This window comes from Panthera pardus, unplaced genomic scaffold (genome assembly GCF_024362965.1).
Source record: "Panthera pardus isolate Hobbes unplaced genomic scaffold, ASM2436296v1 HiC_scaffold_11, whole genome shotgun sequence".
NCBI classification, from domain to species: Eukaryota; Metazoa; Chordata; class Mammalia; order Carnivora; family Felidae; genus Panthera; species Panthera pardus.
Window position 1 is genome coordinate 62,608,612 of NW_026526666.1, and position 12,975 is coordinate 62,621,586.

General features: G+C 40.9%; 1 protein-coding gene across 1 annotated transcript in view; it reads right to left on the reverse strand.

Annotated features, from left to right (window-relative positions):
* TTC4 (tetratricopeptide repeat domain 4) overlaps positions 1-12,975 on the reverse strand; it is a 31,182-nt gene that overhangs the window by 10,897 nt on the left and 7,310 nt on the right. Inside the window, exons 5-8 of the mRNA XM_019449182.2 lie at positions 11,616-11,740; positions 4,166-4,252; positions 1,916-2,133; positions 982-1,063 (exon numbers count right to left, since the gene is read on the reverse strand). Of these exons, the coding sequence (XP_019304727.2) occupies positions 982-1,063; positions 1,916-2,133; positions 4,166-4,252; positions 11,616-11,740 (512 nt within the window). The remainder of the gene's footprint in view (positions 1-981; positions 1,064-1,915; positions 2,134-4,165; positions 4,253-11,615; positions 11,741-12,975) is intronic.

Here is a 12,975-nt window from a genome sequence, read left to right on the forward strand (position 1 = left end):
CAGCACTATCAACAATAGCCAAAGTATGGAAATGTCCATCGATGGATGAATGGATAAAGTGTGGGGTGTGTGTGTGTGTGTGTGTGTGTGTGTATGGAGTACCCTGGCAGTATTACTCGGCAATCAAAAAGAATGAAATCTTGCCATTTGCAACTATGTGGATGGAACTAGAGGGTATTATGCTAAGTGAAATTAGCCAGTCAGAAAAAGACAAATATATGACTTCACTCATATGAGGACTTTAAGAGACAAAACAGATGAACATAAGGGAAGGGAAACAAAAATAATATAAAAACAGGGAGGGGGACAAAACAGAAGAGACTCATAAATATGGAGAACTGAGGGTTGTTGGAGGGGTTGTCGGAGGGGGGATGGGCTAAATGGGTAAGGGGCATTAAGGAATCTACTCCAGGAATCATTGTTGCACTATATGCTAGCTAACTTGGATGTAAATTAAAAAAATAAATTAAAAAATACACATATACACATATACACACTTAAAAAATAAAAAAATAAAACAAAAAATAATAAAAAGGTCTCAACAATGGAGTAGTATTCAGCCTTAAAAAGGAAAGAAATTCTGACACAGGATACAATATGGATGAACCCTGAAGACATTATGCTAATGAAATAAGCCAGACACAAAAAGACAAATAGTGTATGGTTCTACTTAGAAGGTTCCTAGAGTAGTCACATTCATAGAAAGAGAAAGTAGAATGGTGGTTGCCAGGGGCTGGAGGAGAAAATAGTTACTGTTTAACAGGTCCAGTGTTTCAGTTTGGGATGATGAAATGAGGATGGATGGTGGGGATGGTTGCACAACCATGTAAATTAAATGTACTTCATGCTACGAAAGTATGCACTGGTTCAAATAATGAATTTTATGTTCTGTATAATTTGACACAATTTTTTCTAAAGGCAGTAAAAACCTACCCCCCCCTCCCAAAATCCCATATAGGAACAAGGTAAAACATCTCTTACCTCTAAATTATTAGGGCAGTATTTTTGCTCTAAGTCCCAAGAGGGTGTTTCACCAAACATCACCATCAGATGATCAATAAACCTAAGGATATAAACATGTACTTTCTGGGTATCAGTAACTCATGATCTATTTTCCTACATCACAGGCCCTGGACACCCATACATAGAGGTATCAAAAATGTATAAAACATGAAATGCAGGCCAAGCCATTCTGATCCAAAGCCATCTGGCTTAAGCCAAAATGTGTATGTGTATCACTCGTCCTTTTTTTTTTTTCCCAAGTTTATTCATTCATTTTTGAGAAAAAACGAGCATGTGAAGGAGGGAAAGAGAAAGAGGGAGAGAGAGAATCCCAAGCAGACTCCATGCTGTCAGCACGGAGCCTGACTTGGGGCTTGAACCCACGAACCAACCGTAAGACTATGATCTGAGCCGAAATCAAGAGTTGGCCACTTAACCAACTAAGCCACCCAGGCAACCCTCACTTATCCTATTATATGACAGTAATTTTCTTTAAACCAACTCAGGCTTAACAACATACCTTACATTTAGCTGCATTCTAAGCATTAACCCTATGAAATCACATGTTAAAACTGCTAGTTATATTTTTCCTAATACACACTTCAGTTACCATGCATATACTATCTACAATGACTTCCTATCTCACCAGAGATATGTATTAGGGCTTGGCAGACTCTACTGTGGTGCTCTGCTTGTTAGCCCGGTCCAGACAACAGTGCGACCTGTGTCTGTCACTACAAAGCTAGTTATAGTTAGTAAAGGGAGAAATGAGCTCCAGGATAGAGATTATGACAAACCAGACTGTTAACCCTCTAAACTATACTCGGACCTCCTCCACCAAAAATTTCCTCTGCCGAGACAGCAGGGAAAGAGCACGCAAGCAAGAACAAAGGGCTCTTGGGCAAGTAAATACCTGGAGTCCTCGTGAAAAGCAGCGATGAAGTCCGACTGGGTGTGCTCTGGGTACAGAAAGAGCACGGGCCAGCTTAACCTGCCCTGCTCATCTACACTCAGCCTGGCTCCATAGCGGTTCTCCGAGCTGAGCCGATCCAGGGAAAGCTCACCTAGATCTTCTGAGTCTGAATCTTCATCCTCACTGGCAGCTTCAGAGACTAGCTTGATGTTCCTAGCCTGGATTAAAAACATAAAAACACACACACAAACCTTATCGTGTGGAAGGATCTAAGACCATTTCAATAACAGGGAAACCATCAAACTGTGAGCTTCCTGAGGGCCAGCTCTACACAGGATTCATCTTCATTACCCCTGAGGCTTGGCACAGCAGGGAGAACTCACCTTGACCAGGTGCTGGACCACATGCTGGACCCTGTGTCACAGAGACAAGCTAGATATGGTTCCTGCCCTCAAGACCCTGCTAATGGTCTAGTGGGCACAGAGCTATGGAAATAAGTACAATATAAGGTAAGAAGTAGAGTTGCAGAAATGCAGACCATCAATAATTAATTTAGCCTGGGGGCTGGAGATGGCTGGGGTATGCTGGGTCCTGAGCAATGACTATGAAAGGAAGAGAAGTTGGGCAGGGGCTGTGGGGAGGATAGAAGGTCATTCCACCCCAAGGAACAGCATATGTAAAGGCACAGAAAAGATCAAGAGCGGGCATATACAAAAATGGTAAGTGTGTTGGTTTAGCTAGGACATAGAATACTAAAAATAATGCACACTGACTTAATCTTGGCTGTCTCGTGGAAATAAAGATAAATCAAAGGTCTGAACAGAAGAGTTGCCTCTTTATGTATGTGTGTGGAGGCTAGCACACACAGGGAAAGTTACATGCGATCCAAGTTACTTTTAGTATCTCCTACATCAGGGGTTGGCAAACTTTTCCTTAAAGGATCAGACAGAAATATTTTAGGCTTTCTGAGCCAAATGGTCTCTGTTGAAATTAACTATTCAACTCTGCCACTGTAGTGTGAAAACAGCCATATGTGACACATAAACAAATAGGCAGGGATGTGATCCACTGGCTGCAGTCTGCTGACCCCAGTTTTAAACCATTGGTAAAATACGGTTCTGTGTATACAACTGTTAGAGCAATTCTTATGAACACTGAAGCTTAAGATGCAGGGTCAGACTAAAGGAGAGAGCCGAAATCAGGTCTATATACAAATGTCTGGGCATTGCAATATTCTACATTTTATTTTAGAATATGACTACATCCCTCACTATGGATGATTAGCTGGAGAATCTAGAGTATTACATTCTGTTAACAGGTATTAGCAGATTGCTTGTTGTGGGGGAGGGACTAGTGGAGTGCATCTTAGTATGAGGGTCTCAAAGTCAGTAAGTAACTTTATTTTTTTTTTTAACATTTATTTATTTTTGAGAGACAAAGAGAGACAGAGCATGAGTAGGGGAGGGGAAGAGAGAGAGGGAGACACAGAATTCGAAGCAGGCTCTAGGCTCTGAGCTGTCAGCACAGAGCCCGACGTGGGGCTCGAACTCAGGAACCACGAGACCATGACCTGAGCCGAAGTTGGGACGCTCAACAGACTGAGCCACCCAGGCGCCCCAAGTAAGTAACTTTAATGGTGCCTAATTTAACTCAACAAAAAATGAAACCAAGGGCCTACTCCACAATCTCATGGCGGGTATCCTCTCCCTTGTGAAGACCAAGCAAGCCAAACCTCTACAGGTGCCTTGCTAGGTATCCAGGTGAAAACACGATTTGGCTCAGACTACATCCATTTAAAATGCAGGGAAGAAAGGACAGGGTCAAATCTTTTTGTTATAAAGGAGCAGCTTCCTGAAAATTCAGACTCTCTCAGGATGCAATGGCTCAAAGCAAGGACCTGGCTCTGATACACATCAGCTGTGCAAGGTTTCTTCACCTCTCTGAGAGAACATCATCATCTAGCAAAGCAGCAGATGGAAGATCTATCTCAAAAGGCTACTGTGAAGATTAAATACTGCTTAACCCATAGCAACTATTCAGTGTAGGTTACCTGAGATCAACACATGTACACAAGCAGGAGAGCTGACTGACCTCGGGGGATGGGACTCCAGAGCCCCTTCACCACACTGCTTCACCAAAGCAGAAAGAAAACGAACAAATTCAGGTAAAGCATCCCAAGAAAGGTTCCCAATAAGCTTGAGGATCAGTGGATTTAGCAAGACCATACGGGCCTGACGTTTGAGCACTCACCTTGACGGCCTGGAGTAAAGCCTTATTATGGTTCTGCTCCTTCTTTTCTTTCATCTTTGCTTTTCTTATATCCCTCTGTTCAGTTCTCTAAAAATGAAATTGAGATCCATCATCTTAGGAAACTTGCTTCCTCTTCTGTTACCCAGCCTGCTTCTTAATTATGATCTTTGGTATGTCTCCAACCCAGGCTCCTGTGTCAAGCAATACCAGCGGCCTGATTCAGTTCAATAAACATTTCACAAGCACACATCTGGGGTGCCTGGCTGGCTCAGTTAAGCATCTGACTCCTTGATTTCAGCTCAGGTCATATCTCAGTTCATGAGTTCGAGCGCCACACTGGGCTCTGCACTGATAGTATGGAGCCTGCTTAGGATTCTCTCTCTCCCTCTCTAAATTAATTAATTAGCTAATTAATTAAACAAACTTTATTTTTTTTTTTTTTCAACGTTTTTATTTATTTTTGGGACAGAGAGAGACAGAGCATGAACGGGGGAGGGGCAGAGAGAGAGGGAGACACAGAATCGGAAACAGGCTCCAGGCTCCGAGCCATCAGCCCAGAGCCTGACGCGGGGCTCGAACTCACGGACCGTGAGATCGTGACCTGGCTGAAGTCGGACGCTTAACCGACTGCGCCACCCAGGTGCCCCTTAAACAAACTTTAAAAGCACATGTCTGGGTGCTTAGAATTCTTTAAAAATGTGAAAACATCCTTAGTTCACAGAATGTGTAAGAACAGGCCAAAGGCTGGATTTGGCCAGTTTGCTGACCTCTGACCTAAAATATAGTACCAACCATACCTCAGCCTCCCCACAAAAGCCCCACAAAGACTAACAATGGCTGGTAACTCTTGTCCATTCCTTCTCCAATCCAGTCTGCCAACAGAACTGTAAAACTCCTTTCTGCTGTTAGGAAGTTTGGTTACACTATCCAGTGTACCCCACCCCACTGATACCACTAAAAACTATGTCCAATTCAGTGCCTTTACAGTTGAGCTACACCAAATCACAGTGTCTGGTCCACATCAGAGAATGATTAAGGATGATGTTGTCCCCTGTTGTTTTTACTCTGATTTACAGGAATACAATGGAGTGTTGTGGCACATGTACAAGTATTTATTTTAACATTTGTTTCAAATTCTTTGGGTATATGCCTAGGAATACAAGTGCTGGTTCATATGTTAATTTTGTGGTTAATTTTCTGAGGAACTGTCAAGCGGTTTTCCATAATGGCTGTCATTTTACATTCTCACCAACAACACACAAAGGTTTCAGTTTCTCCTCATACTTCTCAACATTTATTTTCCTTAAAAAAAAAAAAAATCATAACCAGGGGTACCTGGGTGGCTCAGTCAGTTAAGTGTCTGACTTCAGCTCAGGTCATGATCTTGTAGTTCATGAGTTTGAGTCTCACACTGGGCTCCACACTGACAGTGTGGAGCCTGCTTGGGATTCTCTCCCTCTCTCCCTCTTCCCCTCTCCCATTTGTGCTCTCTCTCAAAATTGATTAGCTAATTAAAAAATGATAACCATCCCAGTGTGAAATAGAATCTCATTGTGGTTTTGATTTACATTTGCCTAATGATTAACAATGTTAAACATCTTTCATATGCTTTTTGGCCATTACGTACCCTCTTTGGAGAAATGTCTGTTCAGATCCTTTGCCCATTTAAAAAGTTGGATTGTCTTTTAATTGTTGAGATGTTAAGAGTTCCTTATATATTCCAGATAATGTCCCTTAACAGGAGGCGCTTGGGTGACTCAGTTGGTTAAGGATCCAAATCTTCATTTCAGCTCAGGTCATGATCTCATGGTTCGTAAGTTTGAGACCACATCGGACTCTGTGCTGACAGTGTGGAGGCTGCTTGGGATTCTCTCTCTCCCCCTCTTTCTCTGCCCTTCCCCTGCTCACTCTCTCTCTCTCTCTCAAAAATAAAACAGATAAAACTTAAAAAAAAAAAACAACCCTTGACAGATACATGATTTACAAATATTCTCCCATTCTGTGGGTTGTCTTTTCACTTTCTCAATGGTAGCCTCTGAAGCACAATAGTTTTTACCTTTGATGACGTCCAGTTTATCTGTTTTGTTGTTTCTTGTGCTTTTTGTGTCATATCTAAGAAACCATTGCCTAATCCAAGGTCATGAAGATTAATGCCAACATTTTAAGAGTTCTATAGCTTTGGGGTGCCTGGGTGGCTCAGTTGGTTAAGTGTCTGACTCCTGATTTCAGCTAGGTTGTGATCTCTCAGTTCATGAGACTGAGCCCCACATCAGGCTCAGTGCTGACAGCTCCAAGCCTCCTTGAGATTCTCTCCCACCTCCCCGTCCCCCACCGCCCATCCCTTCCCCATGCCCTCTCTAAAAAAAAAAAAAAAAAAAAAAAAAAGTTTTGTAGCTTTGCTCTTCCATTTAGGTCTTTGATCCATGTTGCATATGAAATGAGGTAGGAGTCCAAATTCATGCTTTGCATGGGGATATACAGTTGTTCCAGCATTGTTTATTGACAAGACTGTTCCTTCCCCATTGAATAGTTTAGGTACCCTTGATGAACAGTAACTGTCCGTGAATGTGAGGGTTTACTTCTGAGCTCTCAATTCTTTTACACCTATAGGTCTGTCCTTCTGCCAGTACCACAATGTCTTGATTACCACAGTAGTAAGATTTGAAATTTTAGTAAGATTTGAAATTGGGAAGTGTCAGTGCTCTAACTTAATGCTTTTTAGGATTGTTTTTGGCTATTCTGGGTACTTCGAATTTACATATGAATATCAGAATCAGTCTGTCAATATTCTGCAAAGCAGCCAGTTAGAAATTTGATACACACTGGGTTGAATCTATACACCAATTTGGGGAGCACTGTCGTCTTAACAATATTAAGATGATTCAGGGGCGCCTGGGTGGCTCAGTCGGTTAAGCATCTGACTGCCGCTTAGGTCATGATCTCACGGTTAGCTGAGTTTAAGCTCCGCATCAGGCTCTGTGCCTACAGCTCAGAGCCTGGAGCCTGCTTCGGATTCTGTGTCTCCCTCTCTCTCTGTCCCTCCCACTCTCACACGCTTCTCTCTCAAAAATAAAAAAATTTTTTAAAAATCTGATTTATGAATGTCTTCCTATTTTCTTATATTTAATTTCTTTAAACAATGTTTCATATTTTCAGATAAGTTTTATGCTACTTTAGTTAAATTTATTCCTAAATATTTTATTCTTTCTGACGCTATCGTAGATGGAATTGTTTTCTTAATTTCATATTTGGAATGTTCACCAACAGCTTGCTAAACTAATTTATTAGTTCTAATAGATTTTTAGTGGATTCCTTAGGATTTTTTATATATAAGATTGTATCATTTGTAAATCAAGAGTGTTCCTTCTTTTTTGAAGGATAGGTTTGCTGGATATAGAGTTCTTAGTTGACTTTCTTTCAGCACTTTGAATGACAATCCATGGAACCCTTTGGCTTCCATGGCTTCTGATGAGAAATCAGCTGTTACTTTTATTGAGGCTCTCTTATACGTGAAGAGTCACTTCTCCCTTGATGCTTTTAACATTCTTGTGTTTGATTTTCAGCAGTTTGATTATGATATGTCCAGGTACAGATTTCTTTAAGTTGATCCTACTTGGAGTTTGTTAAGCTTCTTAGAAGGGTAGATAACTGGTTTTTATCAAATCTGGGAAGTTTTGGCTTTATCTCTTCAAGTATTCTTTTGTCTCTTTTTCTTTCTCCTGTCCTGGGACTCCCATGTCTATGATGATATACTTGATGGCATCCAACAAGCCGCTCAGTCTCTCTTCATGTTTCTTTATTCTTCTTTCTGTTCCTCACGCTGGGTAATCACAACTGACCTATCTTCACAGTTCTGCTGTTAAGCCCTTTAGTGAACTTTTCATTTCAGTTATACTTTTCAACTACAGAATTTCTATTTGATTCTTTTTTATAATTTATTGATAGTCTCTATTTGGTAAGACATTGTTCTCATTTTTTTTTTTTTTTAATTCTTTAGTTCTTTCTTTTGTTCTAGAACATACTGGAAAGAGCTGTTTAAAGTCTTTATAAGTCTCATGTCTGGGCTTCCTCAGGGACATTTCCTATTGATTTTTTTCCTGTGTATGGATCATACTTTCTTATTTCTTTGCATGTCTTGTAATTTTGTATTGAAAACCAGACATTTAAAATAATACAATATGGCAACTCTGGAAATTGCATTCTCCTCTCTCTTTCCCCTCCAGTTTTTGACATTGCTTCTCCTATTGTTTTAATTACTTTCCTGAACTAATTCTATAAAGCGTGTATTCTGTTTTATGTGACATGAAAGTCCCTGAATAGTTAGTTTAGTGGTCAACTAATGATTGGACGGATTTCCATAAACGCCTGAAGCCAAAAAGTCTCCCACTCTTTGCTGGAGGGCTCTCTGTGCATGTTGTGGCACACCTTCAACACTCACCCACTGTTTACAATGCAGCCTTAGCCTTCCTTACAGCTTTCACAGAGCCTCCAAGTCAGCCAGAGGTAAGAGGTAAAGCCTTCTTAGACCTTTCCTGAGCACATGCATAGCCCTGGACACACATGTGACCTTGTAGATCTTCAGGAATATGTTGGAGCTTTTCAAAGCCCCTGCACAATCTCATTTCCCAGCCTTTCCTTTTAAGTATTCTGGTAAGCCTACTGTTTGCCCTGTTATGCACTATCTCAGGCAGTGGCAATCTTAACTAATTCCTTCTAATTATTTCTGACACACCCCTTCTTCCCACCCAGCTCCCCCGACCCCAAAAGCTTTTCATACTGGGATAGCTCGAAGATGAGTTAAATTAAATCAGCCTGGTGAGTGGGGTCTTCTTGGAAACCACCCAGATGGTCAAATAATGACAATTCTTTAGGAACGGGGCTTTGAAAGGGCTCTAATCCTATCTGCCTCCTCTGGTGGCTGCCAGGCTGCTCATTTTCACCATGATTCTTTCCAGGCTACTGTGGTAGTAGGGAAATGGAAACAGGGAATAGGAGATGGGAACAGGGTAAGTAAAAATGTCACAAAGCTTGCTCTGCTTATTGGAGGTTCAGACACTTTTCCTGAATCAACACTCCCTGATTGCTGCAAGCCTTTGGCTCATTTCAGAGTTCTGAAAAAGTTGACGGACCATTTTGCCAGTTTTCCATACATTTTATCAAGTAAAGAATTTTAGCAGGTCTTTATTTGGCCATTTTTGCTGATGTCACTTCTCTTTGCCAATTTATCTACTTGTTCTATCAATTACTGAGTGATGTTGACATCTACACCTATTTGTAGATTTGTCTCCTTTATCAATTTTTTTGCTTCATGCATCTTGAAGTGCTCTTCTTACTTTACATACATATTTAGAATTGTTAAATGTTCTTGATAAGCTTTTATCATTTAAAAAATTCCATACTTTATTTCTGGTAATAAATACCAGATGGTATTGATGGCTGTTTTGTCTGATTTTACCATCACCGTATGAGGTCTGTTGCGTACACACACCAAGCACATAGGAATCCAGAATTAGTTTATACTCAGATATAGAATAATCCTGATACTCAGCAAGCAGTGTTATCTATACCCAATATCAGGCTTTGGAGCCCTGAAATCTTCCTTTAACTGTGCCTGTGCTACAGAACCTACAGCTTTCATTTAGGTCCACTATGGGTTTTTGTGGATTAGCTTGGCTATGGCCTTACACAGTAGCCTGCGAGACATTCTCTCAGTTACCTAGGTTCAGAATTCTGTCACTGAGCCATGTGAGTCAACAGATATCTACTTTTTCTATCATTTTATATGTCCAGAATGACCTTTGACTAAAACCTACCCCTTTGTAGGGCTAGCTGAAGGCTCCCATAGCACTGAGAATTCCCCCTCCATAGTATAAGCAGTGCAGACAGACCTAGAACAGTAATCAGGAGACTTGAAGTCCAGTTCCGGCTTTGTATTAATAGACATGCGAGGCAGTGACGCATAGGGACTAAGCACGTGGACTCTAGACCCAGACTGCCTGACTCTGACGCCCAGCTTCACCACAGCTACGTGACTTAGGCAGGTTCCTAATCTCTATGCTTTAGCTACCTACTCCTGAAAGGTGAATCAGAATAGTTCCTACCTTGTAGGGTTGTTGTGTGGTTTAAATGAATTCATTTAAGTAAAAATATTTAAATAGCACCTGGAAGATACACCCAGTAAATGCTATCTAAATGCTGGACATTATTTTTCATACTGATGGTATTCTGCCAGTATTACTGTTTTATCATCACTGTTGCTACTATGTGCCAGAAATAGCATTTCATCAGCAAGTTATAGGTGTCTTAAAGCTGGGAGTTATACAACGCTGCAGAAGCTTAAGGTTTTGTTTAATGTTCAACAAAAGCTCTTTCAAGAGCTTTACACAGTGTGCAGACTACATTATGGCAGTCTTATGCCATTTCTTATTTATTCAAATCATAATAGCCACAAACTTATCAACTCCTTATAAGTCAAGAATGTACTAACACACACATATTCTCATTCAACCCTCATAAAAACCTAAGGCATATGTTATGTCCACAATTTTCAAAGAGGGGATTGAGTTTCAGAAATATCAAGAACTTGCCGTAGTTATGCTCTCTCTTGTCTGGAATGCTCTCCACTCCCCACACCCCACCCTCCAGCTGAGTAAACTTTTGCTCAATCTTCAAGACATTAGACAGAAGCATCACCTCTTTCAGCCAGTCTTCTCTGCCATCCCCATTGCTGCCCTGCTCTCACCCAGGGCAGAGTTAGATACTACTACTCTATATACTATATATTCTTGCTCGCCTCTGTCACATTATAACTATAAACACATTATAACTATAAACAATAAACTTATTTGTGTTCTCCAGAGTTCCAAAGATAGGGAATAGTTCTGGTTTGGTTTTTGTTTTTGTATGTTTATTTATTTTTGACAGAGAGACCGCAAGCGGAGAGGCAGAGAGAGACGGAGACACAGAATCTGAAGCAGGCTCCAGGCTCTAAACTCTCAGTACAGAGCCCCATGTGGGGCTCGAATTCACAAACCACGAGCTCATGACCTGAGCCAAAGTCGGATGCTTAGCCGACTGAGCCACCCAGGCGCCCTGGGTTTTGTTTTTAAAGAAGAAAAGTTGAGGTGCCTGGGTGGCTCAGTCAGTTAAGCATCCAACTCTTGATTTCAGCCCAGGTCATGATCTTGAAGTTCAGGAGTTCAAGACCCATGTTGGGCTCTGCACTGACAGCAAGGAGACTGCTTGGGATTCTCTCTTTCCATCTCCCTCTACATCTCCCCTGCTCATGCACACTTGCATGCACATACACTCTCTCTCTCTCAAAAAAAATATAAACATTTAAAAAAAAATAAGAAAAAGTTTACAACAACCCAAAAGATACAATCTGGGAATTACTAAATAATTAATGCAAAGTAACAAATGCCAACTGGCTACTGATTCTGCCACCTACCTTCAGTTTGTCTGCTTTAGCCCTCATTTCCAGAAGCTTCTTCTCTCTGGCATCTATCTGCAACCCTTCATCACACCAGTTCACAGCCTCAGCAAAATTTTTCAGTTCCAAATGGCATAAGGCACCTGTAGAACCCAGAACCCTTAATATACGTGGACAATATGCATGGAAAGAGGCCTCCTTAAACAAGAACCCCCACCTCCACCAGCCAGCATTCTGAAGGGAAAACATGATTAAAGCCCCTTGTACTGCATTCTCCAGACAAGGAAGAATATTTTGTGTATCTTAGATCAGAAAGATCTCTAGGGCCCATTCAGCTCAAAACTCCTGTAAGCATTCCTGGTATTAAGGGCTTTTAAAGTAGGGAAAGCTACAGCTTAATGGCAAAGAGCATAGACTTTGGAATCAGACAGATACGGGCTAGAAATCTGGCTCTGTCATTTACCAACTAGACATTAGACAAAGTACTGAGCACCTCCGAGCTTCAGGTTCCTCATCTGCAAATCAGAGTAAAGCCCATCTCAGATGATATTTTAAACGGAGACAGAAAGCAGAATTGACATTAGCCATTCATCAAAGCAGTGGCAAGACCGAAGACACTGATCTCTCCTAAAACGGTGCCCAAAGGCAGCTGCCTCTCCTCTCACCATGTTTGTTCTTCTCCAGTTAGCCCCTTTAGACTTTCCACAGAATTTCAAAATATCAGAACTGTAAGGGCTTTGATGTCCACAGAATCTAACCTCATCTTCCAGAGATAGGCAAACTGATACTAAGAGTGGAGGTCTTGCCACGGTCACATGCTGAGGTAAAACTGAATTCAGTCAAGGATTAGACTCCAGCTTGGAGCCAATTCCACAGGACTAGAGTGAATTTACTTGCTAATCTTTGAACAGTACCTTCTTTCCCTACAGCTGAGGAACACGGATCTACCTACCACCCCCTAACTACGCATATCTAAAGAGGCAGAACTTTGATAAAGCATTTGGCTTATGCTAAAGCAGTTGGTCCATGGGGATATAGGGAAGATTAATATGTGATGAATAAATTAAAGTTTACAAAGCACCTTTGAGCTTCTCAAACAAAAGGTAAAATATAAAAGTAATATAGCACTATTATTACATAGAAAGGTCAGACCACAAAAGAAAATATAATCTGGGAACATCTCAGCATCAAGAGTTCTCAGCAAAGGTCCAATAACTTACCTTTTAATTAACATGCATTTGAAAATCTCACCTTTCAATCAGCTAATTTGGAAAAAAAATTAGAATGCAGCTTCTGGAACTGCTTTATTTTAATTAATTTTATTATTAATTTAAAACGAGGAGTTTCAACTTCTCTACAAATTCTTAAACCATAAAGG